Genomic DNA, 27,304 nt, shown 5'->3' with positions numbered 1-27,304 from the left:
ACATCACATCTTACCATATGGTCTGTTCTATAGAAAATGTATGCAATATATAACAAACTCCGTGAATCCGTATGCATTTGAATTTTCACAAGTGGAGGCAAGTTACATATTTTACTCTCAACAAACTCATTATTTAACAGATTGCCATGACTTAAAACATACCAGGAAATTTCTGTAGCCCCTTGACTAAAAACATTACATGATGGTTCCTGTATGCACAATGGAATCTACAAGCCAACTTTACACCCCATGCATTTGTTTTCCTTAGTAAAGCAATCCATGACAGGATGCATATCAAATCTACATTGCTTTTCATTATTACCGGAAAGCCTATACGTTATTATGGGGATCGTCCACATAAAATGGTCCTGGAGATGGAAAGGTAAACCAACGATTGAAGATCATCTAGAAATTTAAGTCCTGTGAATTATAACAGAAGTTTTCAGCTTATGACTTACTATGAATAGTGAAAGGAAATGGCAAGCTATTGAAAATTTTTCCTGCAGCGAAATAAAGAGACGTGGCTGCAAAACGACTAACATGGTGATCAAAGTTTTTCATAGAGGCTGAGGGAAATGTTGAAAAACTACCTAAAATCAGAATACAACAAAGCTATAACACTTAACCATTATTTAATATCTTACAGACAACTATGTGGAAATCAAAACCCCATTTAACACAAGTCTGCTACTTGCCAACAATGGCCTCAGTATATTAACACTATACTACCATTTAATATTAACCCCATTTTCTAACTCCCTTATGTGGAAAGGTGAATAAAATTTAAGTGTACAAGGAAACATGCATGCTGCTGCTCTCCCCCCCCCCCCCCCCCCCCCCGGTCCAAAATACTAATGAATGATAACATCACTAGAAGAAATAAATTACCTGAAGCTGACCAGTCACGTCATTAACAGCCTAGGGTCCACAGCTATTACACTGCACAAACTTACTGGTATCACCACCACCACAAAAACTTTCATTTAAGGGAATTCAAGAACTTTTATTCTGCACCACATATTTTGCTCAAAGCAAAATTTTTGTTCCTATCATAAAGTTTCAATTTACATATTTCCTTGCAGTTTGCAGACGTTTGTCAAAAATCTTGTCACACCACTGCCAGCTGATACGAAAAATCTTCATGTTTGCTATCTGTTCCTATTGTCACTCATCATCAGGCACAAGGAGTTTGACAGCAGTATCATATATATCCATACATGATATCCATTACACACTATAGAATGTACACACTAACTGGATAACCAAACTCAATGCATAGAACTGGAGCATTGTTTAGGCAATCCAGTGCATCAATAATAATACTGTAATAATAATGATGATAATAATAATACAATTTAAATTATCCATATTGTGTTGTATTGTCCAAATCGAAAACATGATATGCCCAGTCACATTATTATTGCCAAGAGAAGCTTAGCATCAACAAAGATTTTTATAGCAGCTGACCGGATAACACGAGTTTTGACTAATTTTAAAGTATTATAATTTTTTTTCATTTGTGTGAAGACCACATGTAACTAGAACAATTATTGAAAATTAAGACTATTGTAAGTACGGTTTCCTAAATTTATTTTTTGAACAATACTCAATTGACTGACATTATGGCTAAATCACACTCACTCAAACTGTTTTGCTTACCTTCTCTTCTGAAACCTCAAGGGATTTCAGGTTATTGCCAACAACACGGAGCTCCTCTTCCAGTTCCACAATTTTGCTGCAAATTTTTAAAAACCATTATTATCTGCACAACAATTTTTTTTACATCTTATGAGGAAATCATTCAAAGTCATTTTTTATTACAGCTGAATTTTTTCATAATAAGTTTCTTTTAACTGCATGGACTACTCTGAGTAACTTTATCTCTGAATTAGCTGTTGCCAATTATCATTAAGTTTAAGATAAATATAAATGTAAATGCCTATAATTTAATAACAGTAACTAGGTTAGTACACAAAACCATAAATAAAGTTAACTGGGTGGATAAGCATTTTCATATTACAAAGTTTTTGTGTTTTCTACTTACTGTGTTACGGTGATACTTGCAATACCCAATCCGAGCAATGAAAATCACTGTGGATAACAAAGGATGATTAAACTCGTACTCTTGCTTGATGCGAGTTCTCTCCTGAATTTTAAGAATTGTTTATTGAAAGAGGACATCAACTAAAATGCTCTCACTATCATAACTTTTAAAAATATGCTGGGAAAATTAACAGTCTCCAAGAAATTCGAGTTTTGGGGCATTAAATATCTTGAGTAAATGATTTGGAATATTGTTTTCTACTGAGCGGTTCTTCTCTTCTTTGACATCAGCCTATTTAGCCGACCCCCCCCCCCCCCCCCCCCCAAATAACCGTAGGACCAGCAAGTGTGGTCATTTCAGTTTTTAGAATTCGGCGATTTAAGACTAACCTGTCACTCTGCTCAGCACGTTCTTCTGCTCGCTCCAAATCCTGTTCCATCATCACGAGTTTTCGGGCAACCTACACCATAACACGGTGCGAAAGAAATATGCACATGCAGTGAGTATGAGAATAAAACACCTACGACATACTTTATATCACATGTTGCACTTAAAGAGAATGTTTCACTACACCATAAAAGTAATTTGTGACCCTTCAGGAATTTTACTCAAAAAATTTGACTTATCTGAGGAATATTATTAGCTGAAAGCATCTTACAAGTGGTAACATGTGATAAAAAGTTCATAGCATTTATGTAGTGCAGTGAATATCAACAAACAGTTAGCAATAGCCATGCAATAAAAGGAACAATGTTTAATTAATGCTGTCAATCCCAATGTGAGCATCACTGGTGCAAAGAAGTAGTGAGAGAATAATTCCTGGCTCATGCTTTAGCATAACATTGTTCCTCTTGTGCTTTTGCAGATCAGAACAACTCAAGATAAAGCATTTCTCCAGATGACATGGCTGCTCCTGAAAGCTGAGATGTTCTACAGCAAAAGCAAAAATAAAAACATGGGCCATACATCACAGACAACTAGAAATGAATCAACACATGAAGATAAGTACTACACACCAGGACATGTTAAGCTGATAACTACAAACACCTGAAAGTTCAAACGGATTGTATGTTTTGAGACACAGAAAACTGATGAAAGCATGCCAAATTTTTATGTTAACATATGAAACATACGATTCCCCAGCTTCTGCACGCTCTTCTGCTCTTTCCAAGTCAGCTTCCACCATGGCCAACTTACGAGCAACCTGAAAGATAACCCACAACCTTCACCCAACAGATATTTTGCACAACTTACTGAGCCAGCTGATGCAATGCACACCACAATGAACAAATGTTAAAATGATTGGATGTATTTAGCGTCTAATGTTTCTTTATTCTTTATTAAAGTGCAAAATGTTCAAAGCTGGTAACTTTCTTTAATTTTATGAAGGAATAATATTGTTCCACTCAATGGTAATCTTTAAAGTAGGCAGTCTCCCCACAATACAGACGGTAAAAAAATTGAGTTTATAGAGTCAACTCCTCCCCCCCCCCTCCTCCCAAAAAAAGTACATCATGTATACACACACACACACACACACACACACACACACACACACAAGAAAAACAGCTAAAGTGCACCAGCATTCAATAGGCACATTTCATGACATGCACAAATTAAATTAAATTATACATTCTTTACACACAGACGACTATCACAGCTTTAACATATAAAAGGATCTTATTTGCCTCTATCAGGTACACATGCATAATCAGTTAAGCACTAGGGGGAACTGCTCTATCATCAAAGATCAAATAAAAAATTTCAGTAGAGACAGAATGCTTATTCTCATCACATTGTCTTTAGGTGAAATTCAATGAGGTTACAGTCAAAACTGAATGCTATGTGTTAAATTTTTTTCTACTGGTGCTTACTATTGGAACTATCTACAAGCTAACATTATCAAAAGTGGCAGCTAGAAGTCTTATTATATGGTATTTGAAAACTAACAAATTAATCATTGTGGGTCAGCACTGTAACTAAAATAATTAATTTACACACAGTTCATGCAAAACTCCAGTGCTCTGAGTGAAATGAGATTTTCCACCTACGAAGGCACAGCTCAGTTGCCGTAACTTTAAAACAAATAAGTTAAGTTATTGCATCCTATAGTGACATAATGAACAAGGGGAAAACTACGCCGTCATGGAATAAGTCCACCTCTATTATCAAAAGCGTATTTTAAGTGCCACTCTTTGTGAAAAGTTATCTTGGGATGCATACAGTAATGACAGAGTATAAAAGATTTTCTGTGGGTGTGAGGGGATGTAGACGACAAAAAAACCTTTTTTAATCAGAGGCACAATACGTACCTCAGCTAACACACTATGAGAAGAAATACAAACAACACTAAGATGAAACTTCCTGGCAGATTAAAACTGTGTGCCCGACCGAGACTCGAACTCGGGACCTTTGCCTTTCGCGGGCAAGTGCTCTACCAACACTAAGATGTCTGAATCCTTTAACATGAACAAACTACTGCATTACGTAACACTTACTAAACACTGTTTATCTAAAATTTCCGGTGGAACCATCAAAATTTTTATATGGTAGACCCAGCCATTCAGTAATAAAAGCTTCAATATTAATAGGCCTCTGAAGAAAGGACAACTAGTTAGAGTGGAAAAATAGGTTGAGTACTACCTTTCAGTCTCCTTTTGTATAAATTATTTTAAATCACCTCACTCAATTCATGTGGAATCAAGTAGCATTATTCTTTGGCGCTTATGAATACTGAAGTCTCAAAATAATTGACTGAAATTGATAACCAATTGTTTATTGCAGTCACTGACTAAAGAATACAGACTATTGTATAAACAGAACTTGAAATTTCCATATCCAGAAGTGTTAAGAGAACACTAGTGCCTGATTGTAAATCAAATCACAGGGTAAAAAACCAAATTAACACTTTGTAAGCTACCTGGGTGCAAATAATTTTAAAACATGAATAAATTAAAAATATTCCATTCATGTGAGCCAACTAACTATAAAGTTGTCTTTTCCAGGACAATATTTTAATCACTGTTTAGTAAAATTTTTTGTATTAGAGCACTTGTGTAACTAACCATAATTACAAAAAACCTGACACTGCTAATTTTTCTATTTTTACAAAATAATGGATAAACAAAGGAAAAAATGAACATTTCACATGTGACTCAAACAAGGTTCAGCGAACAGTCATTGTATGTATCCACGAGATGTATAACAGAATTGTCATGACAATGACAAACAGGGTGCATAAAGATACAGAACAAAAGGTCAAGCACACAATTTTCTGATACTTCAGTCTGAACTGGTAGAAAGAAATCCAACATTCTCGTGGCATTGTAATCAAACTCTTCCCCAACACTGGAGATACTTCACATGAATTGTCAAAATAATTTGCATCAACACATAGGTCCTGACAATCTTAACCTCTCCAAAGGGTGCAATGGACATTAAACTCTATGCACAATATCACTAACTACAGTTAAAATATTTTAATCAGTTACTAAACATTTACAGTAATGTAGTACCAAGTAATTGGTCACATGCTGCATATTTTAAATGGTTTATAACAACATGACAGACTGGCTGACCAGTATTTTTCTTAAGGTGGTGTAATTTTATTACTGCCATTAAAGACATTAACAGCAGATGAAAGTTTATTTTATCTTTCAGAACTAAATTCAAAAGAATTTAATTTCTTTAACTAGTTGTCCACCACTGTGTAATGTAATTTTAGTTTTCTTATGTGAATTATTATTATTTTTTTAATGTATGACAGTTTCTCTTATTTGGTAAGAATATCACAATTAACAACTCTATGATGAACACATACAAGATGTGGATTCTGAAGGGAAATCAGTAAGTATTTGGGTTCTCAATGTATCTCCCTGTATCAAATATATATCCTCTACTCTGACAATAACTGTGCAGTCATTTTGTATCATCAACTGTGACAGTTTCATGCAGCATACTGATATCCTAAAATCTGTTCTACTATGATCTCTCTCTCTCTCTCTCTCTCTCTCTCTCTCTCTCTCTCTGTGTGTGTGTGTGTGTGTGTGTGTGTGTGTGTGTGTGTGTGTGTGTGTGTGTGTGTGTGTAAGCCGAATACAAAAAGGTACTTAAACTATTAATTTTTTTAAATGTCAGGTCTTATTCATTACCTTGTCTCTGTAAATATACTAAGGACACACATGGAAGGAGGAGGGGTGGGGGGTGGGGGGGGGGAAGGGGTGGTGGTACACTGTCCCTTAGGGTGGTCTATCTGCCATTTACTCCTACACTATCACCTCAAATTATTCTGTTCTGTTGAGGTTTGATTTGATTTTTTACACACTCATTTCAACCAAATCCATGACTATTTTGGTGTAAACAAACTGCTTGCTCTCTTATGTACACAGCATTTAATTAGCTGAGAAATATTTCTGGCCCCTAGGCGAACAAACACCCCCACCCCCATTTGTCAAAAAAGTTTTATTTTAACTCCGTATAGAAAGTCTTGTTAGATAGTTTCTTCTTATATTGTTCAATGTCCAACAGTTATAAAAATTCATTTTACTACATTTTGTTTATTAATAGTACAAGGCACATCTCAACCACATACAGAGCAGGATCCAAGTTGCATGTACTGTTATATAATAATTGAACTTATCTGCAAAAGCTACACTATTACTATACCTTTAGCTCTTCCAGGGACAGGAGGGGGTAAAACGATTGTATAATGAAGGCCAGAGTTCCTGTAATACCAGTCACCACTGTATTTTAGACTAAGGGTACTAAATTCAGGCAAATGGTCTCAGTTCCGTTTCTTGTTTCGATAGCTTTTGCTGTCTATAAACACAGTGTGTGCAACATTTTGCATGTTTTTCCTTCCACTAAATTTGCACTCTAGAACCCACCTTACAGTGTGTGACAAATGGTACACCGTCCTAAATCCCCTTCTCTCACACCCCAAACCCTATTCCACTTCATTTGGCAATACTGCGTAGGAAGAAAAACAGCTCATAAGTAGAGGTATAAGCTCTACTTACTTATTTTACGGTTATGACCACTTCACGAGATGTATGTGGGAGGAAGTATGTGCTCAACTGTATTTTGAAAGTGCCCTTTGAATCTGAATAGTAAGCCTCTTTCACATTCCCAATTCTTTTTTAGTATGTAGTAACGGATTTGCAAGAGTGTGTGCCAAATTCATAAATCTAAGTCCCTGGATGCAGCAGTTCATAAAACAAGTGAAATGCAACCACTCGCCCACAGTGGATCAACACATGGAGCACAAGAACACACACACAGCAGCATTCACACTAGTGTTCTTCCTAGGAAAGTACACATTCTCTCACACAGACACTCAAAAAACACACCCTGTGACCACAGGAGTAGGTGTGTGTGTGTGTGTGTGTGTGTGTGTGTGTGTAGTGGCATGAGGTTGTGTATGCATATACACTTTTCTAGAAAGAAACATAGTGCTCAAAAGTTAGTGTGAATACTGTTTTCTGTGCTTCATGCTTCAATTCGCTCTGAGTGAGTGGCTGCCTTTCTGGTATTTCACATATAAATTCATAAATCTTGTCGAGTCCCCCCTCTATTAATCTCACCTGGTCAAGTTCCCCTACGAAACAATAATATTCAAGAGTCAGTCAGTTTGCAAGTTTTCTTTTTTTTTGTGTGTGGCTACCATCAACTCAACATTTCTAATCTTCAGTGAGGGATCTTTAATTCGACAGAATTTACATGCTATGTTACCTTTCCTACAACATTTAAATTCGCTCTTGGTTGTTCCAGACATGTAACCTGTATTTTTTGGCTATTGTTGTTTCCAGTGATTTAATGCCAGGGGTGCAATTAACAATAATGGGTCATTGCATTTATTTGTTCACAAAACCATATATTCATTTACATTTAGTTTTTACTGACAGTCTCTGCATCAAATCTCAATCAATTCTTCATCTTCTTACATTTTGTTAGCATCTCTACACCTTCTCCTCCGCTATTTACTGAGAACTTGTAACCATAGCACACCATGTGACCAGCAATGGCAGTGTAACGGTGCTATAACCACCTCTTCGACAATCAATCATACAAAACTCACGTTATCCAGTAAATTATATATGAAACAGTCTTTTAGCACTTCTGTGGAGTATGCTGTTAACTAATTTCACATCTTATAATTTCTCCCTGCTAATGACAGAAACTGAGTTTTGTTTGCTCTAATTGCCACAAACCACAAAAAGTTGGATTTTAATCACAAAAAGAAATAAGCTGACTTTACAAGCAGAAATAGCACAATCTGCTACTCCGATTTCATGTATCAAATTACAAAATGAAGCAGTGTGTGTAAAATACTACTGACTAAATCAGATTCTGAGAAAGCTTTTGACAGCTATACAAATATCCTGAGTAACAACCTTGAGAAGCAAATAGTTAAGTCAACCTGCGTTAATATACAAAAGAATATAAATGCCAATGCTCCTGCTTCCACTAGACTTCTTCAGAATTATTGTAAAATCTGAACTGAAATGATCATACTAGGAGACTGCTTCTTGCCGAAGGTTCTGAGCAGCTCCTCCAGAAGTTATATATTTGAAATGAGAAAATGAAATGTATGTTAAAAGAACATCTGATCTATCTGTATTTTGATGATATTGCACTGTGTTTCTAGTGCATGTAGGCTTCAATATGGAAACAATAATCTGAACAGAGCAAGTTTCAAAGTATACTTGAAAATCAAATGCTCCCACAATGACGTTCAGATTAACAGTGGAGTTACAGAATGAGTTTAATGGGAAGTTTTTATTCAGTTCACTTTATGACTACATGGACAAAAAGGAAATAACACTAAAAATAGCCTAGAGTGATTATGGTGACTCAAAAGGGAACAAATGCAACAAAAAACATGGCAGTGGAATGCAAATTTCTCTAATTAAAAAGAGGTGAGCATGACAGGAAACGAAGTAAATGCATGTTAAATTAACAAAAAGTGGACATTCCAATGGATGAGAGGCAGAGAGAGAGAGAGAGAGAGAGAGAGAGAGAGAGAGAGAGAGAGAGAGAGAGAGAGAGAGAGAGGGGGGGAGGAGGAGAGGGAGAGGGGGGGGGGGGTTAACAGATTACAACCTAAGGGAAGGTGGGTAGATGACAAAATATATAGGCACCACGTGGATGCTTATACTGGAGATTATACTACACAGAGAAGTCTCAAGGGATCGTTTAAGCAGCAATGAATGTCACAAGGCTGCTGGTTTGCTATAAGTCTTGAGTCAAGTTACACAGCTAGTCCAGCGTTCCATGAAAACTCAACTTGTCCAGTAAGTAATATTGGCGAATTCTAGTGAATACCAGGCAGAAGTCAAGAAACATTGACTTGCCTTGTGTACTACTATATAATGCCATATGGATTTTATGAGCAGAGTGAGCCCAGTGTTACATGTTTACTGCTTGTAGAATCTAAGTCTATTCCTGCACAGAAAATTTCAGTGTCAAAAAAGATCCAAATAGTCCACCATAAAATTTATTTTATTGTTCTACGATATACTGATGCCAGTGATACAGCCCTAGTTATGTATGAGGATCATCGCAAAAGTGAAGAACGTTTTTATACCACACCCAGTGCCAATCACCACCACCACCACCACCACCACCACCACCACAAATATCCCAGTTAGCTCCTTCCCCCACTCCATGTGAACGAAGTTTTGTTTTCAAGCAGTCTCTCCTCTATTGTGTAAACTTTTGAAATAGTTGTGTCCATTGAAAATACTGCCAAATGTGAAGAGCATAGTGTTATTCATTTAATGGATACAAAAAATTTTGCAAATCAAATGATGTTTATGGTGATAGTGCAATGAACGAGTCTTCAATAACTTGGAATGTGGTCGGGAAAGGTGTTTTTGAGTCTTGAAAATGCTTGGCTTCATGCAACAGCTTTAACCCAGCAATAATTTCAGCAGCGTTACGTGGGAATTTTTTTTGAAATCTTCCTTACAGCCCTGACTCAGCACAAAGTGATCTTCACTCACTCAAAACTAAAGGAATTTTTTGGGTGAAAATAGTCCACAAACAACTAAGACCTCAAACAAGCAATGCCATCCTGCCTCAGATTTTTGTCAGCAGATGGGGTACAACATGGGAATTGTAAAACTGATCCAATGTTACAACATATGCCTTGACAGTTATGGTGACTACATTGGAAAATACAGTAAGATACTACAACTTTGTGAAAGTTGTGTTTATTTCTTTTATTTTTATTTATTTACATTAAAACATTCCTTACTTTATGGATGCCCTCCTTACACCTGTCCAAAAATCATATCATGAAAACAACAATGATGTAAGAAACTGTTGCAAGAGAAAAGCCAATTCTTCGTACCAGAGAATCAAGTACATGTATCACTAGTACAGTGACCTTTCCTCTGGTTAGCTGTGTCATTTGGTTTTCAAGTCCACTTCCACTAATTACACCGACATTTCAGCATTTTGTGCTTTATTCAAAAGCAACGAACTTCTTGACCGAAATATCTGATGACAATTCATATTTTGGATTTTACTTTGTTATTACTGGTTGTGATAGTGACCTCCATCCATTTACTTACATTACATAAGCCCTAAATTACTTTGTTTTGTTTGTCAGTTTGGTAATTGAGATAAAAAATAAGTGATACACCATCTTTTTCAAATTTGCTGAACACATTACACTTGTTTGAACTTACTTTCGTTTTTGTTTTCACGGCGGCTTGGTTTTCGTTTAAATCTGAGATGGGGCACCATCTGCCCTTTCTTCAGACCACTTACTCCCAGAACATCGCATCCCACGGGGAAACCAGTAATAACAAGAATTATTTCATGCAGGTGGAGGATGATAGTTACATGAGCTCCTACAAAGTTCCTTTATAATACACAGCTTTAAATCAGTTGACCAACTGTCACTCATGAAGACCTGTGTCAATTAAGAGCATATTTTTTCAAGGTGTTGCATGTGCTGCAGTTGTGGACCCAATAGAATGTGGCAAGAACAAGTATTTTTGAAGAATCATTTTAAGTAAATCAGACCTTATGCAATGACAAGAAAGTCAAACAGCTTAGAACAAATGCAGCAACCATTTGCTTGTTATGCAAGTGCTACTCCAAGGGATTGTTACCAAACTACACAGTTAACCAACGTTATTACTTTCAAGTGAAAAAATGATTGCTCAAGGCAGTGCAAAGAAGGAGGCTCTTATTGTCTTACAACTGTCAATTTTTGGCTGCTAAATTTTGCGCCCCTGTGGTTTTTTGTTCAAGAATGTGTGAATGAATGGGGCAAATTTAGGTTCAGTGTCCTGTTTAGAAGAGGATAATTAAAGAACGAGCCCAAGTTTCAGTTTTACAAGGATGAGAAATAAGTGTTTCTTTTGATCGAATACTCTGGAATTTGCCTTAATTTAATGAAACTGTGAGATATATAAATCTAAATATCCAATAGGGATTTGAATATCACTTTTCCAAATGTTGAGTTCACTGTCTTAATCATACCCCTTCTCTGATCACTGAATGACAAATGACCTAATAAGAAACATTTTCACGTAAAATGAGAAAATCATTGAAGGCACTAAACTTCCAAAAGTTTTAAAAAACTCGTTCCAATGAATAGGTTTAACAATGGAACAAGTAAATCATATCTTATAGATTTTCTACAAAATACAGAACTGTAATCCAATTATTCTCTCTACATTTTAGCCATCCTCATTGTTCCCCCAGTTACGTATGAATGTTTGACAAAGTTTCGATTGACCACAATCCAACTACAACATTCCGTCACTAAAATGACAGCACAGTAAAACTATTTCCAAATCAGATGACCAAATCTACGTAAACTGCCTTATGCACATCAAGGAAATCCACTTTTGACAAGTTGGTACTAAGCCAGCACTGGCCGAAACAGGTTCTTTTCCTGATGTACCTCAAATGTATTTAAAGTTTCAACTTTCAAACACAGTATTAAAAGGTGCAACAATTCACGTGCTACTTAACTAGCTCATCAAGACATTTTAGTCTCAATTTTACAGCAACAAACTCTACACTTATTGTGAAAAGTGACCTTAATATTAGATAACAGCATATATAAGTAACTGAAAAAAACAATAAACAATTATCTAAACAAATTAGAAAGCCTGAATATCCTTCTTGCCACTTCTCTAACAGTCAGCATTTTGCATTATACTTTAAGGGTTTATACTGTCCAATATTAAAAATGAAGCCAAATGATGATGTTGAAGACAGAACATGTTAATAATTCACATCTAAGATCTCTTTTAATATCTTACTTTAAGATTATCTGAATTCTTAAAAGCAGTAAAAGTTTTTGTAAGTTGCAGTTTCAAAGGAACTTAGCAATAGTATTATGTCATGTGTACAGACTTCCCGATAAGTGTGTACATAATATGTTGAATCACAAGCATACTTCATGAGAAAAAATAGGTCGCTCAATATTTCTGAATCTATTAGAATTTATGGTAACAACCGACAACAATCATTAACTAGTTCAAGATAATCCTATAACAATTACTTCTGTTCAGATGCTGTTAAACAGGAGTAATGGCAATTAAAATGGAAATGAAGCAACTAAGAGTTTTCGCTTTCACCGGAGTCTTGTCACATTATATCAAAATCATCACTTCGATGTATTTGACAGGTTTGTCATTATTCAATGTTTTGATACTGCAACTGTCGTTGACTGTATGTCATCTCTTTAAGGTAAGTCACAGTAATTGATTCTACTGAATTTTATAAAAATTGTGCACACAGTCACTAAATTTTAAGTAGATTACATTAAAATTTTATTTATAAAATACTTTTTCCAGTTTTTATAAGTCAACACAAATGAGTACCACAGGTATTCTTCAAATGTTCCATCATCATGGTTACTCTCAGAAGTAAACCTAATTTCTATCAGTCACCTTAAGCAACCAAATCCCTGTTCAAATTAAGCTGGCATTAAATATTTAAATACGTAGTGTTTTTAACAGTTAAGACACTAATGTCAATTCTTTTGTGCTCACAGCACTTATCACAACTAAATGCTACAAACCCTCCCCGGATATTACAACACAAAAACAAAGTTGTATACCACTTGCAATTAAAAACATTTCACGTGTATAATGATGTCCGTCACGAACTGTGCAAAATAGTGTTCTAACGGCCATAAGAAATTTGGCAGGACTAGAAATGAACAATAGAGCATATGAGAACACTTTCTGCTTTTCTTGTTATCCTGTTGCTTCTACGAACCTTCTCTCAAACAATTTACCGAACTTTATACCATGACACAACAGCCCTCTTCTTAAAAGAGGAATTAAAAAGGTATTGACAGGCAGAATGCCATCCTCACATTCTCACCACTTAGTATTTTGTTATTTGGGCAGCTTGGGCCGTGTCAGATTCCAATTTGCTAATCCAAATAGAAGTGAGATCTGAAAATATTGCCAATATGTTTTTAGGTAGTTATTTCTTGCACAGTCAAAAGGCTGCTCTAATTTTGGCTCAGTCTCAAGCTTTTATGTTTTGTTCTCAATATTTTTCCTTGCAAACACTATTAGTTGCCGGCCGCGGTGGTCTCGCGGTTCTAGGCGCTCAGTCCGGAGCCGCGCAACTGCTACGGTCGCAGGTTCGAATCCTGCCTCGGGCATGGATGTGTTTGATGTCCTTAGGTTAGTTAGGTTTAAGTAGTTCCAAGTTCTAGGGGACTGATGACCACAGATGTTAAGTCCCATAGTGCTCAGAGCCATCTGAACCACTATTAGTTTTTAATCGTTGGTTCACTTTTATGACAACAATTGACGTTTTACTTCGCATTTTGACCCCTGCTCACTTTTAATCCTATAGCTTTACGCACTATTTTTCTTCTATATAGTAGCATTTCCATCATAGCATGAACAATGATAGGGTGACACTGAAGACAGATGTGAATACTACAAGATAGGCAAGATAGGAAAGCTAGGAAAGCTACCTGATACAGAGTTTTACCTTTTAAATGACTACAACGTTTTTTAATTTCTAAAATTCTGGAAAGTGCCCCAATTTTTGCAACATTTAGTGATCTTTACCATTCTCTCTACAATATCACTTATATAAAACACCCAACACTATTTCTTGAACATATCGAGTCCCAATGTCACATGCCTGTCAAGTAAACAACTACACCCTTTGTTTTGCAACCTATATAATTTTATAGAGGCAATTTTTGAAGTTGATATTACACCGCACATCAGACACACACTGATCACTGCTCTTATTGTCTGCCTCATTTTTCATTTCTTTGTTTATGTAGATGTAAAATGTCTGATTTGTTTCTGGTGGCACTTCAAAATTATGTATCCTCTCTATATGAACATTACAGTCAACAGTTTTCATTATTTTTGGTGACCTTTCCCTTTGCTGTATTAATAGGTACCCTTCAATATAAAATGTAAAACAGGTCATGTAGATTATTGGCAGCATCAACAATGAACTAAACACTTACAAATCAACAACATCCACAAGAACAGAACAAAATGAGGTGAACACATTACCATAATGATTAATCAACTAGTGCCTCTCAAAAAATCCTCACTCACAAAAGGCTCATTTGGCATTATCCAATTCCTCAGCTAGCTTATTTCTAGTTTTCTACAGAATTTTCTTTATAATCCCAGGAAGATTATTATTTTTCATTCTATGGGTAAGAAGCTTTTCCCTCAATGTATCTGAAAGTACTTAGGTTGTTCAGTACCTACACTTAATATATTTTCTGTAGCAGCTGAGTATTTGCAACATTAACTGCAGCTGGTTCACTTCAACTGGTCCTCCATGAGATAAATTCACATCTTAACTACTTCATAATTTAATAAAACCTGGCAGGTATTAAAAATGATGTTCAAAATTAAGGCCTGTTAAAAACAGATGTGCCTTATTCACATATGTTACAGACGACACAGTCCTGATAAAATAAGCATCTAAGAAGCCTGCACAATGAGATATTAATCAATACCAGAACTTTGAAGGGAAGAACAGTTCTCTCATAATTATAATTTATCTTATATTTCTATTATGGTACATTTACAGCAACACAGCATTCTAACATTTATGAGAATAAGCATTCTGTTTTGATAAACTAGATCCACTGATGTCACAATTTTTTTTAATTGTTAACTGAGATTCAACTATAAACAGCACCACAAAAGTAATGAGACTTTACATTCCACAACTTCACTCAGTGCAAGAAAAAAGAAAATATTTGAATGGAAGGCACAACACATGATCAAACAGCATGTTTCAGTTTGTCAATATGAGCAATAAAAATTTAGGAAACACCATTGGTTAGCCACAAAACAGAAGAAAATATTGTAGAAAAACTTAAAATTGAGTTCAGTGTTTTCACTTGTTTCTCTCATGTTCAATTTTCAGGACTGATGAAAATTTGAATGACTGGTTCAATAGTTTTTTCAACATTTTTCTTACACAACTTTATCAACGTACAAGAAGAAAATTTATGCAATGTATTTTCAAATGCTAGTAAATACACTTGAACCAGTCCTGCTAAAGTCTTAACATTTATTCTGTTACAAGCAGATGGTGACTTTCCACATCTACATCACATTTTATGGGAAATTAGTGCACCATCTGCTCACTTTACCTTGTGAGCCATCTCTTGTCCCATAGAACATGACTGATGGCACTGTAAATCTGTCACGTTAAGCAAACATTGTTAATCTATGTCCTCAGATTGAGCTACAATGATTTTTTCTTGTTTAATAAAAGTTTTACTATTTGGAAAACTTTACTTTTGTGATGCTGTGGTGAATGATAAATCTACTGCACACTTATGTGTCTAAAGGAATTTATATTTCTGACAAAATCCGTGAATACATAACAAGCAAAATATTAACAAATTAAATCTAATCCAAGTCATGCCATAAGAAAAACACACAAATGTGAAACTGCTCTTGCTATGAGGTTACTGGAACCTGTTACAGGAATTGAACGATGCTACTGTTACAAAGCACAATTCGAGACATTCCAGGGATAAGATATTATGAGTTAGTGAAATCTAAAAAATCTAGCAGACATATACCTGTAAAAAACAAACATTTTAGTACATATTATGGAAAACACTTCATGCCAGATGTTTGGGCACCATGGAACTTACAACCGTCGAATGAATGCAAACTCAGTACAAAGTATTTTACATACGGAGGATTGCTGACCGGCACACACCAGGCTTGCTTGAGCAACACTACCGAAAACACTGTGTCCATGTCATTTCAATGAAAAGTCACACCAGGCATTTTCACTTTCAAGAAAGAAAAGAAAAATTGTCAACTGTTCACATGTACAAGGAAAGAACACTCCAGAGAATAATACAGTCCGACAGCTATTTCTCAAATGAATCCTATTCCACTAGCACTCCGGATTAGTAAGGCACCAAAATAAGCAAAACTAACAAGCCACTAAAGACGTAAAATATAATTTCTTATTTTCCCCAACTGTTCTAGTTTTTCCAGCATTGCAATGTTCCATGGTGTTTATGTAAGAACCACAGAATATAAAAACAAAACTAAACGCGACACACAACTTCTTTCTTTTGTTAAACGAAACCAAAACAGCTTATATCTGTTTTGTTCTAAGTTCCATCATGCGAGGAGGGCGCCTTCACCTCATCATACTTCTTGTCGGCTTCTTCTGCCAGGAACCTGGCCTCCTTCAGTTGGTTTTCTAGAGCGTCCATGCGCTCCTCATCAGCCAAGCTGCGATTCTCAAGAATCTTACGAGCTCTGCACCAAACCAAAAAAGAAAACAAATGTGTGTTATTAAAACTGGACTCCCACATTCCCAGCCAGGAGAGGGTATATGTGATGCTGTGTCTTGTCAGAGTACACTGTAGCAAAACATCTGGTTCTAAATAGGAAACCTTAAAGTTTCTTCTCAATTTTATATATCATTGTTTTAAAGAAAGTTTCTGTCTTCCAAATTGAAATTTGACAGGACTATTTTTCTGTGTAAGCTTTTGGAGACCCTATTTCTAAATAGGAAACTGATATCAATGCTAACTGGACTCTGAAAAGACACAGCCATTGTAGATCAGCAGCAGCTCTGGTGACTCGTTCATTTGCAGGTACCTGAAAAACAAAGCCATTACACCAATTATTAGATCCCTGACTCTTACCTCTTCATATTTTTTATCTGCTTCTTCTGCTATGAGCTTAGCTTGTGCCAACTGTGCTTCTAGTATAGCCACACGATCATCTTCCATATTTGTACGATTCTCCAAAGCCTTGCGTATCCTACAAAAACAACACATAATGGAGAGAGTTAGGGCAGAAAGTTAGGGTTCACTCACAGGAGTATAGGAAATACTGGTTTAGTTAGCCTGTGATTAGAAAAGCAACTAATATGCTTCTGAGGTGGTTGCAGAAATAGCTGTGTTGGGAGGTAATGGAAGTATGCAGGCAGATGAGTAACTATAAATGGAAACTGGGAAATTCACAGTATTTTTACAAATGAAATTATAAATGAACACAGTTTTAATTAAAAGGTGTGACTATTATCTGCTGTAACACTGAGTGGATGGGAGGTGGTGGTTAATATTCTCAAGAATAAAATTTCACCTCAAAACTAATACAAAGTGCACAGTACATTGTAAAACTGACTTTTTATACATGAATATTGAATTTTCAGGTCGCTCTGAGTTTCTCATGAACACCAGGATCATCAAGTAGAAAGTTCTACGAGTCTCAATCTACAGGGTGATCAAAAAGTCAGTATAAATTTGAAAAATTAATAAACCACGGAATAATGTAGATGAGAGAGAAAAATTGACACACATGCTTGGAATGACATGGGGTTTTATTAGAAAACACACACACACACACACACACACACACACACACACACACACAAGAACACCAAAGTTCACAAATGTCCAACAGATGGCGTGTGCAAGATCTCTTGCACGCGTCGTTTGGTGATGATCGTGTGCTCAGTCGCCACTTTCGTCATGCTTGGCCTCCCAGGTCCCCAGACCTCAGTGCGTGTGATTAGTGGCTTCGAGGTTACCTGAAGTCACAAGTGTATAGTGATCGACCGACATCTCTAGGGATGTTGAAAGACAACATCCAACACCAATGCCTCACCATAACTCCGGACATGCTTTACAGTGCTGTTCACAACATTATTCCTCGACTACAGCTACTGTTGAGGAATGATGGTGGACATATTGAGCATTTCCTGTAAAGATCATCATCTTTGCTTTGTCTTACTTTGTTAATTATTGCTATTCTGATCAGATGAAGCACCATCCGTCAGACATTTTTTGACCTTTTTTATTTTTTTGGTTCTAATAAAACCCCATGTCAATCCAAGCATGTGTGTCAATTTGTACCTCTCTATCTACATTATTCTGTGATTTATTCAGTTTTCAAATTTATACTGACTTTTTGATCACCCAGTACATACCTCAATGGCAGCGTGTACAACCCCTCTAAATTACAAGCCTCCTTTGCCAATTTACTTGTTAAGTTATGTACTAATCGCATAGTCTTTCAGTTCTTAGTACCTTACATACAGAAAGGTTATGTGGATAACCTGAACACACAAACCCTTTTGAGAACTAGCCGAACTAAGCAAAAACTTTCTGATCTAATCTTTATCATATAGACTGTTGAACCATGGAGATATGTTTCTGCCCATTACATATTTTGTAACACACAAAATGTGCATCCTTGGTAGCAAATTTCATGCCCAAATCAATTTAAACAGTGTCATAACGTAACGACTACTTTCATTGCTTCTTAGCCATCTGTAGTGTATTGAAATTATCGGACTTAAATGACAAATTCAGTTGCAGACCTAGTGCTCTATTTTTCAGATTATTAAACATAATGGAAGCCACAGGACTGGTTACGAGAAAGTTAGAATCAATTAGAAAAATGTGACTAAGTGCACACAAGCAGTACTACTGAGGTAATTCAAAGCCCAACAAACTGACATAACTCCAACACGTCCAGTTTTCACCCCTTATCCTCAGCTTGTACCTATTGCACAGAATTTAACATTGGGCTCAATTGTGGGGAAGACTGTACAAAGAGCACCAAAATTACATGTAGATAAAATGGACTCCATTTGTCAGATGCATGAAGACTAATTTCTGTATTATATTCTACAGGTAAGGGCTTTATTAGTGTCAGACATTGCACTGTTATGTAGTTACAAATTCAGCATCTTACATTACCTGTATTACAGCAGAGAGGGTTCTGAAAATTTAGGTACAAAAATTTTGTCACAGAAATTTTGCAATAAAACATGGTTATACTGCCATTTACAAACTAAATAACTTTTAAAAGTAAGATCTACTTCAGCAACTTAACCATTTACTGCTGGAACTGTAACTGTTGCCACAAACAGAAGTGATCTGTTTCCCCTCACATCAAAATAAAATTCTCCCCTTTTTTTAATTTCTGGTAATGTGTGAGATAAAAATTTACTCATCAATGACTATTCTTTACATAACATGGCTGAACTTAATATACATTTGAATGATTAGTATTTACAACAGCTAAAACATTTCAGATTTCATAGGGTTGTGTATCACGTGGTACACTATTTTTCACTGTTAGCTAAAAATTGTATAGGAATATGTGTATTAGCCTGTAAGCCCAATAATTTTTTCTGTGAAAATACTAATTCCTACTTCAAAATATGTATGTGAGACTAGTACTAGCCCTAACGTTACGAAATATGACACTAAGTGGTCATCAGAATGAAGCGCTTACTGTCAGTTTAGTAAAGATTAATCAGATTAATTATGCTCTTGTGGGTTAATTTTTCTGCTGATCTCTTCATTTTTCTTTTTCAATCAATCATTAAAATCCATACCCTAGCTCCTAAAATTAAAATATTTTTTGGTTTCATTTGACACTTGATAAGTTAACTACAGGTTCAGTTTAAATAATGATTCCAATCATCAGACTTATCACTCAGTTAACAGTTTGCAACCCACCGTTCAGATTCATCAGCAGCTTGCGAGGCTTCTGCTAGTTTTGCTGTAGCAGTGGCCAGGCGCTCTTCTGAGCGCTCCAGGTCCTCCTCCAGCAGTTGGATTCGGCGGTTTAGGGCAGCAACCTCACTTTCTGCCTGCAATGAACAAATAGATTCAAGAATTAATTTCACGACAGATGACCCAATAAACTGTCTGCAAGTTGTATTTAGATATTTGGGAATTTAATAACAATAAATATGACGACGTGTAAGAGAGCTTGCACTTCCAACTCTGCAAGATTACAGTTAACAATACATAAGTAATATTGTATTTCTACTAATACATTCTTTGACAAATAAAACTTATTTCCCCACAATTGGTGAGTTATTTGACTTTAATTCCATGTGGCCCATTTTTCAATGCTGAAACTACCAGTGCAATGATATTTATTATAATGAAGGTATTGGCCAATGATGTAATTGAATTGAAAGAGTGTAGAAAAAAAGCAAATTAGAAACAGTGGATGGGCCAAGAACAAGAAATTCAATAAAGAGCAGCCTGAAATAGCAATGGCATCGTAGGTGAGTGGTCATGGTGTTGGACTAAAAAGTGGCCGAGCCATGTTCAAATGTTATGAATTGACCATCTGGTCATTGAAATGGGGACTTTTTCTGTAGTCTCAGAAGTTGTCATAATATATATTAGTTATAGAATATGAGTCATGTGGTAAGAATATGTTACCATCACAAGTAAATGTGATGAGTAGTGAGAGCACGCGAGATATCTGTGTATCTCTACGAAATAACAAACAGGTGTGAACTATCCAGAGTGGAATTTTCAGTCTGCAGCGGAGTGTGCGCTGAATTTAAACTTCCTGGCAGATTAATACTGTGTGCCAGACCGAGACTCAAACTCGTGACCTTTGCTGCAGAGTGAAAATTTCATTCTACAAACATCCCCCAGGTTCTGGCTAAGCCATGTCTCCGCAATATATTTCCAGGAGTGCTAGTTCTGCAAGGTATGCAGGAGAGCTTCTGCGAAGTTTGGAAGGTAGGAGACAAGTACTGGCGGAATTAATGGTTTTAGGGTGCAAAACTGCTACGGTCTGTGACGTAGGGTAGCTCAGTTGGTGGAGCACTTGCCCGTGAAGGCAAAGGTCCCGAGTGAAGAGTCTAGGTCGGCACACAGTTTTAATCTGCCAGGAAGTTTCAGGTGTGAACTATGTTGCAACAAAGGAATTCTAGAGTCAAAACTTTCAAAACGGAATGCAATTTCAAAAGTACTAAAAGTGTATGTTTTGACCGAGCACAAAGAAACTGTGCGATTGTGAAACTTGCATTCATTTGCTGCAGCTTATGTGACAAACTATTGTGCTATTTTCTTGGGAGTGATCACATCCACACGAACACCCATGATGGGCAAGGAGGCTTACTCACTCAGTCACCCACCAGTCGTCCAAATTAGTTATTTCAATAGGAGATACCCATAACATGACACGTACTATCACTAATGCCGCGTATGACACACCACGCATGTATTCCATTCGAGGATTCGGTTGACCTGTCATCAAGCATTTGCTGTTCCCATTCGAAAGCCACTTCCTTTCGGCTGCTAACAGTAGTTTTGCAGAATCAACTGTCATAGATCCCAATCTTATACTTCGCTGTTGCTAACTGACATCACACCACGACAGAGAGAGAAATTTGAATAAAACGAATGGCAAAGGGGGCAGAACAATTTGGCATGAGGGAGATTTGAATATGGCTCGCATGCTTGGCAGTCCAACACCGTAACCAGTTAACCACAACACCACTTCCCTTCTGGCTGCTCTATATTGCACTTGTTCTTTGACAGTTCACTGTTTATATTTTGCTTTTTTTCACAGCCCAGTACACCTTCCTGTTTTCATGCTTTCTGTATGACCAGTTTTCAAAAGTTACAAGTTTTACATCAACATATCATGGTTAAAAGTTACAGAAGCAGTGACAGAAAAAATTCTGACCTTTGCAGTTATGCACTGCAAATAAAATTAGAAATCTTTTAAAAAGAAGTTCAGGGATACCACAGTAACAGTATGGTGCTGACCTATAACTTGCAAGCATGGTGGAAAAATACATTTCTTTATATACAACAGAGGGCACGATGAATTTAAGAGAGCGAATAAAGGGCAGGGTAGTGTGGTGAAGTAGAGAAGCTATGTATCTTTAGAGACATTACTCAAAATATACATAACAGTGGAGAAACAAATGCATACTGACTGTTTTATTGAGAATACAATACCAGACAATTTTACGCTCATCAAAGAAATTTCATACTTATCCTAAACACGACGGATCAAGTCTAATTTCATTTCATCGTTTTCTTTTGTGGTGGCTAACAATACTCTTATGATAAGATTCGTTAGAGCCGTTTGGATATAGGATAAGAAATGGGCAACGAACGTGCGGCACTGCACGGCAGACGCGATGCGACCCAACACGACAATCCTGTTTGTGGTACCAGTCCCCCTTCCCCCTCCCAACGGCGCGCAGGGCGCCAGACGGTCGCCTATCGACATGGGAACAGCTCACGCAGCCCCGGTGCCTTGTCGATAGACGCCGGCGAGCAGGAAACGCTCGGAGACACTACTGAAATTAGTTGCCACTTGACAGCGAGCTGGTGGTGTGCTCCCGTAAGGAATGGTTGCTGGCATTATCGGCTCCCGCTGTGTGGTCACTTTTGCTTTGCAAAGCCGTGCACCTGCCAGTTCCCAAATAGGAAAACAACAGGACACACGAAAATTTCGCCACTTTCAAGAAAAAGGCAACTCCGGACCAATTAAATCTAAGAAGCGATTTTTGGCAAACTTACTAACGCTACAGGCATTGTACTATAGGTGTATTTTAGAAGTTTCATGTGATTTTTGTAGATTGAGACTTCACAATTTTTACAAGTAGGAAATTGCCAAAACTGAAAGTTTTTCGAAGCTTATTCACACTAAATCCAATGCGATAAGAAACTTCTGAAAGCTCCGTTTCCGAGCAAGGTACTTTCAGTCCTATTTTAAGGACTTCAGTACTTGACATACGACTTGATAAAGTTAAGTCACATAAAAAATAACGTACGAAATGTCCTGTAAAAACACCTTACTCGCACCACCAGATTGGCGGGTCACTAACTGGTACCAGCTGCAATCGTAAATTTTACGAGGGTTTAGTAATATAGGCTTAAAGTATCGCTGTGATGGCTGCCTGCAGACAGCTCTTGGCGCACCAAGGTAACAATTCCGAAACTTAAACGTCAAATGCCAATGAAATTAGACTATAGCCGCTAGTAGCTTCCGCGTGGTCCACATCAGCCGCACACGATTCGTTCCGTATCGCCTTCAAGGAAAATGTGATCTCGCGTTAAATGTTGATGACAAAGTTGGATACATATTCCTAAGAAAATGTAAACAAACGTATATCCGTCCGTCCAAACTGATTCAAGTCTCTGCGATTTTCCAAAATTGTTTCAGATATGTCCTAAATGCACACGCACTTTCACCTCACACTGACAGTCAATACTCAAGTTCTGGTGCCGTACCCACGATTCCTTTTATGGTTTTCCTACTGTGGAATTATCCAGTTCTCTCCACTTCATCTAAGTTAAATATGATCCATTTGGGGGCAGCATCGCTGGCTTAAATACTGTCTCATTCAGCGGATCACCGATAACTCAAATGAAGTAACTGACTGACAGATTGCAACGGCACGCGACAATGTTGCCGACGTGCAACAAGCAACACTTGACAAGACTGTATGTATATACCTACAAAAAAACAGCTAACATAGCGAGCACGTGGCGTTCGCGAGGTGACGGCTGACGGCTAGCCTGTATCACCAAACTTCACGGAACATCACAAAATTTTAATCTAAGCATAGGCACCTTACAGTTTAAAGTGGGATTTTTGCAAACACAAAGTTTGTTGATGGGTTAATTACCCAACATTTCTAACGACTCCGACAAATCGATGTTTTAACATCCCTATTTGACCAACTTAACTGAGCCACCAGTAACACAAATAGAAACTGTATTCCGGTAGCAGACTAACGTTCCATGTCATTAAGACAGGCTGCAGCTGAATTTGAAGTGAGGTAATAGTCATACTAGCAGAAATTATTTTAAAATACTCGCTGTAACATCCTATGAGTAAAACTGAAGTCGTTTCGCCTTCATCTGATACGCTACATATACTACAAACACGACGTCAAAAAAGAGCTTTAACTGTCCATTGCTGCAGATAGTACTGAAATCATAGCATTTAATTTACAGTTGGCAAAGATCGCGTCAGCAGATGCTGTGGATCGCTATGCCCAAACAAAATTCCATATCGCGCGCGCGTGCACACAACTCGCTCCAATGACCGATCCCGGCAGGCCGCAAAGGCGAATTAAGGGCAAGCGGCAGTTGGGAGCATGGTCGTGCAATAAAGGAAGAGCAGTAAGTTTGCGTGGGCCGCGGTACAAGCTCTACACTTTTGGTGTCTGACACTACTCGCTCTGCAAGAAGGAGGTAGGATCAGTCATCCCAATGATGAGATAATCGTCAGTAATTTCACCCAACATTTATTCACAAAAGAGAAGGAAAACTGCATCAAGGAAACACTATGGTTTTGTGGGAGCAACTTCCAAAATTTAGCCTACAGAATTATTCAAACTACCTTTGCCGGAGCACAGTTTACACTGCGATGGACATAAGGAGTCCAGCTTCCACAAGAAGATGCTTGCTGGTTGGGGACATGGAGCTGTACTTGTCTTCTGTGCCACCACTTGCGTATGCAGATTTGCTGTTAAATTAATGCGACGGGCGTTTTGAAATAATGTGACAGCTTGTATATTGCTTCAGAGTATCGGGCAGTGGTCACACCTTAGCGTTGTTCCGTAACGGTGATAGTCCACGGCCCAATTGCCGTTCATCACTGCAACTGTTTGTGCTGCAACCTTCAAACTTTTCACGCTAACTAGAAATTATGTAAGGGAGGAACGGAGGAAGAAAGATTAGTCTTGTCGACGACGAGGTCATTGGAGACCTGACACAATCTGTGACTAATACGGAGAAGGAAACCGGCTGTGCCTTTTCAAAGGTAAATATCCTTGCAACCACTTTAGGCGAGACAGGGACAGACGGAAAACCTAGGTCTGGATGGCTGGAACTGGATTTGAACCGCTCTGCTCAGGAATACGAGTGCCACACCACCTGGTAAAAATTTAAGGAGAACAAAAGCTAATGATCCTCTGACTGCATGTAAGAATTACTTACAATTAAAACACCCGTTGAAAGTAAGACGGGCTAGGTCAACGATACAGACCGAAGAAGATAACAGGTAGAAGAAAGAATAACAATCTGCCTATCAAGATTGGGAACGATACCTTGGAGGACAGGGAGGGAGATATCAGAACCAGATTAAAGCTTTCTTCAATAGACAAGCTCAACGTATATCAGATATTGTTATGGAAACGAGGAAGAAGTTTCTAAAAGTGGAAATCTAGAGCGCGAAAAGCTGAGAACATACATTCAATACTCATCAAGATTAAAAGCTATTTCACAGCAGTAACGAAAGGCACTCCGTAGCGCAGCAGTTCCAAATCTGGGGGTAAAATTAAATTTTGTGGGAGATAAAAACAGAAGGGTTTGCTTGTGACTATCACGAAACTACATTTATTTTCTAAAGATCTTTACTAGTATCTATTTCATAATACTGCAATACTGATTACGAATAATTAAATTTTTCTCAAATACCAGCATTAACGCGCGACACAATGTGGTGTTTCAAGCTTCTGAAACGAATGTATGAACACCCACTACACACATACTCCGTACTTTCTACCATGCATAAGTGGCAGTAAAACTTAAAACATGTATGTCTCATATGCGTAAGTATTACCCGAAAATGCCTTCTCTGAGCTGTAGGTAGTTCCTGAAATTAACCAGAAATTGCTTCATTATTAATTTCGTATCAGACACGCGAACTAATTGACAGGACAACACAGCGCTAACTACGCTACGACTACTACACCGCTGAAGAGATCAGACACACAGCATTAACAGCCTGTACGGTCTTCCGCTTGAGTAAGGAGTCGCACGTTTAACAAACGTTTTCCCTCAGTGTGGACAGTCAACTTTGTTTTCTGAGTACTTTGCGTAGTTCTTTGTTTATCTTCGCCATTAATTGGCCGCTGTGGTGGTGGTGGGATAGGAGGATCGGGGCGGGGATTTACTAGCTACCTGCTAATTGCACTCAGCGGTAATTGCTTCAGAAATGTCGGGAACCACTGCTGTAGAGTAATCTCAGGCGTCTGGAATGTCAGCATATCACTGTAAGTCGATGGAGGTGAAACGCCTTCCTGTTCGAGTTCCTGAAACTTCAATGAAGTAGTCGCAACGATTAGAATGAGACACTGTCTGGGGAGAGCTTAAAATCATTTTCCGACCATTCGGATTTATGGTCACTTTACGTGTTGTCCACTGCCACATACACAGCCAACGACGAACAAAAGAGTCGAATACGGAGAAAAGAGGGTTGTCGCAAATTTTTGTTCAGTAGCAGGAAGAGTGCCAAAACATACTAAATAAATATCCTAACCAGTGGAATCTGAGCACTGGGTCGTTCAAAGGTCTTTTTTAAAAAAATTTCTTGAATAACTGAGATCGGGGCTTCTGACGAAAGGTTTTCCCAATACGAGATTGAATTACATTAAATTTTCTATTAAAAATTCCTATTTTTGCTCTCTGACTAATAGTTTCCGCGTTGTGGGAATGGAAAATAGCAGATCATCAAAAATAATGTTCCAATGGTGTAAAATTAATATTTTTTGTTAAATTGACTTATGAACAAATATTAAATGTGTGTCACGTGTAAGTGTACTAGAGCAGTAGTAAGGGATACATTGTGCTCTCGAGGTGTAACAGCATGCAGCGGGCGCGAGTGGGGGGATAGATGAGCGAGAGCACTTTTAGGTCGCCGGACTGTGGTCAATCGCTTGCCTCCTCCATAGGTCTACAAAGTTATACGGACCCTCCATGACATGCCTTATAGATCACTTGTGACGCAGTGTGCAGACATGCCTGGGGACTGTATTTTCCACAAAGTGCAGTAACACTACCGGGGATACAGATATGAGTTACTAATAATACTAACGCAAGAAAGGGATATGGACAGGACTAAGTAAGTCTCTGAACACTGCCCTACGCCGCTAGAGGGAAAGTATATTCATAGTCTTTCTGTATGGCAGCTGCAGCATCCGTCCTGGAAAGGCAATTTCCCC

The 27,304-nt window shown here is 37.5% G+C and overlaps 1 protein-coding gene across 1 annotated transcript in view; it reads right to left on the bottom strand.

Moving 5' to 3' along the window:
- The window catches only part of LOC124623190 (tropomyosin), a gene marked incomplete in the record, with an annotated part of 138,467 nt that overhangs the window by 10,606 nt on the left and 100,557 nt on the right, over positions 1 to 27,304 (bottom strand). Inside the window, 4 exon segments of the mRNA XM_047148996.1 lie at positions 1,660 to 1,735; positions 3,178 to 3,248; positions 16,698 to 16,815; positions 20,040 to 20,173. Coding sequence (XP_047004952.1) covers positions 1,660 to 1,735; positions 3,178 to 3,248; positions 16,698 to 16,815; positions 20,040 to 20,173 — 399 coding nt within the window.

This window comes from Schistocerca americana, chromosome 7 (genome assembly GCF_021461395.2).
Source record: "Schistocerca americana isolate TAMUIC-IGC-003095 chromosome 7, iqSchAmer2.1, whole genome shotgun sequence".
Lineage (NCBI taxonomy): Eukaryota > Metazoa > Arthropoda > Insecta > Orthoptera > Acrididae > Schistocerca > Schistocerca americana.
The sequence above is the reverse complement of the archived record's forward strand: the minus strand, read 5'-3'. Positions and strand labels throughout refer to the sequence as shown.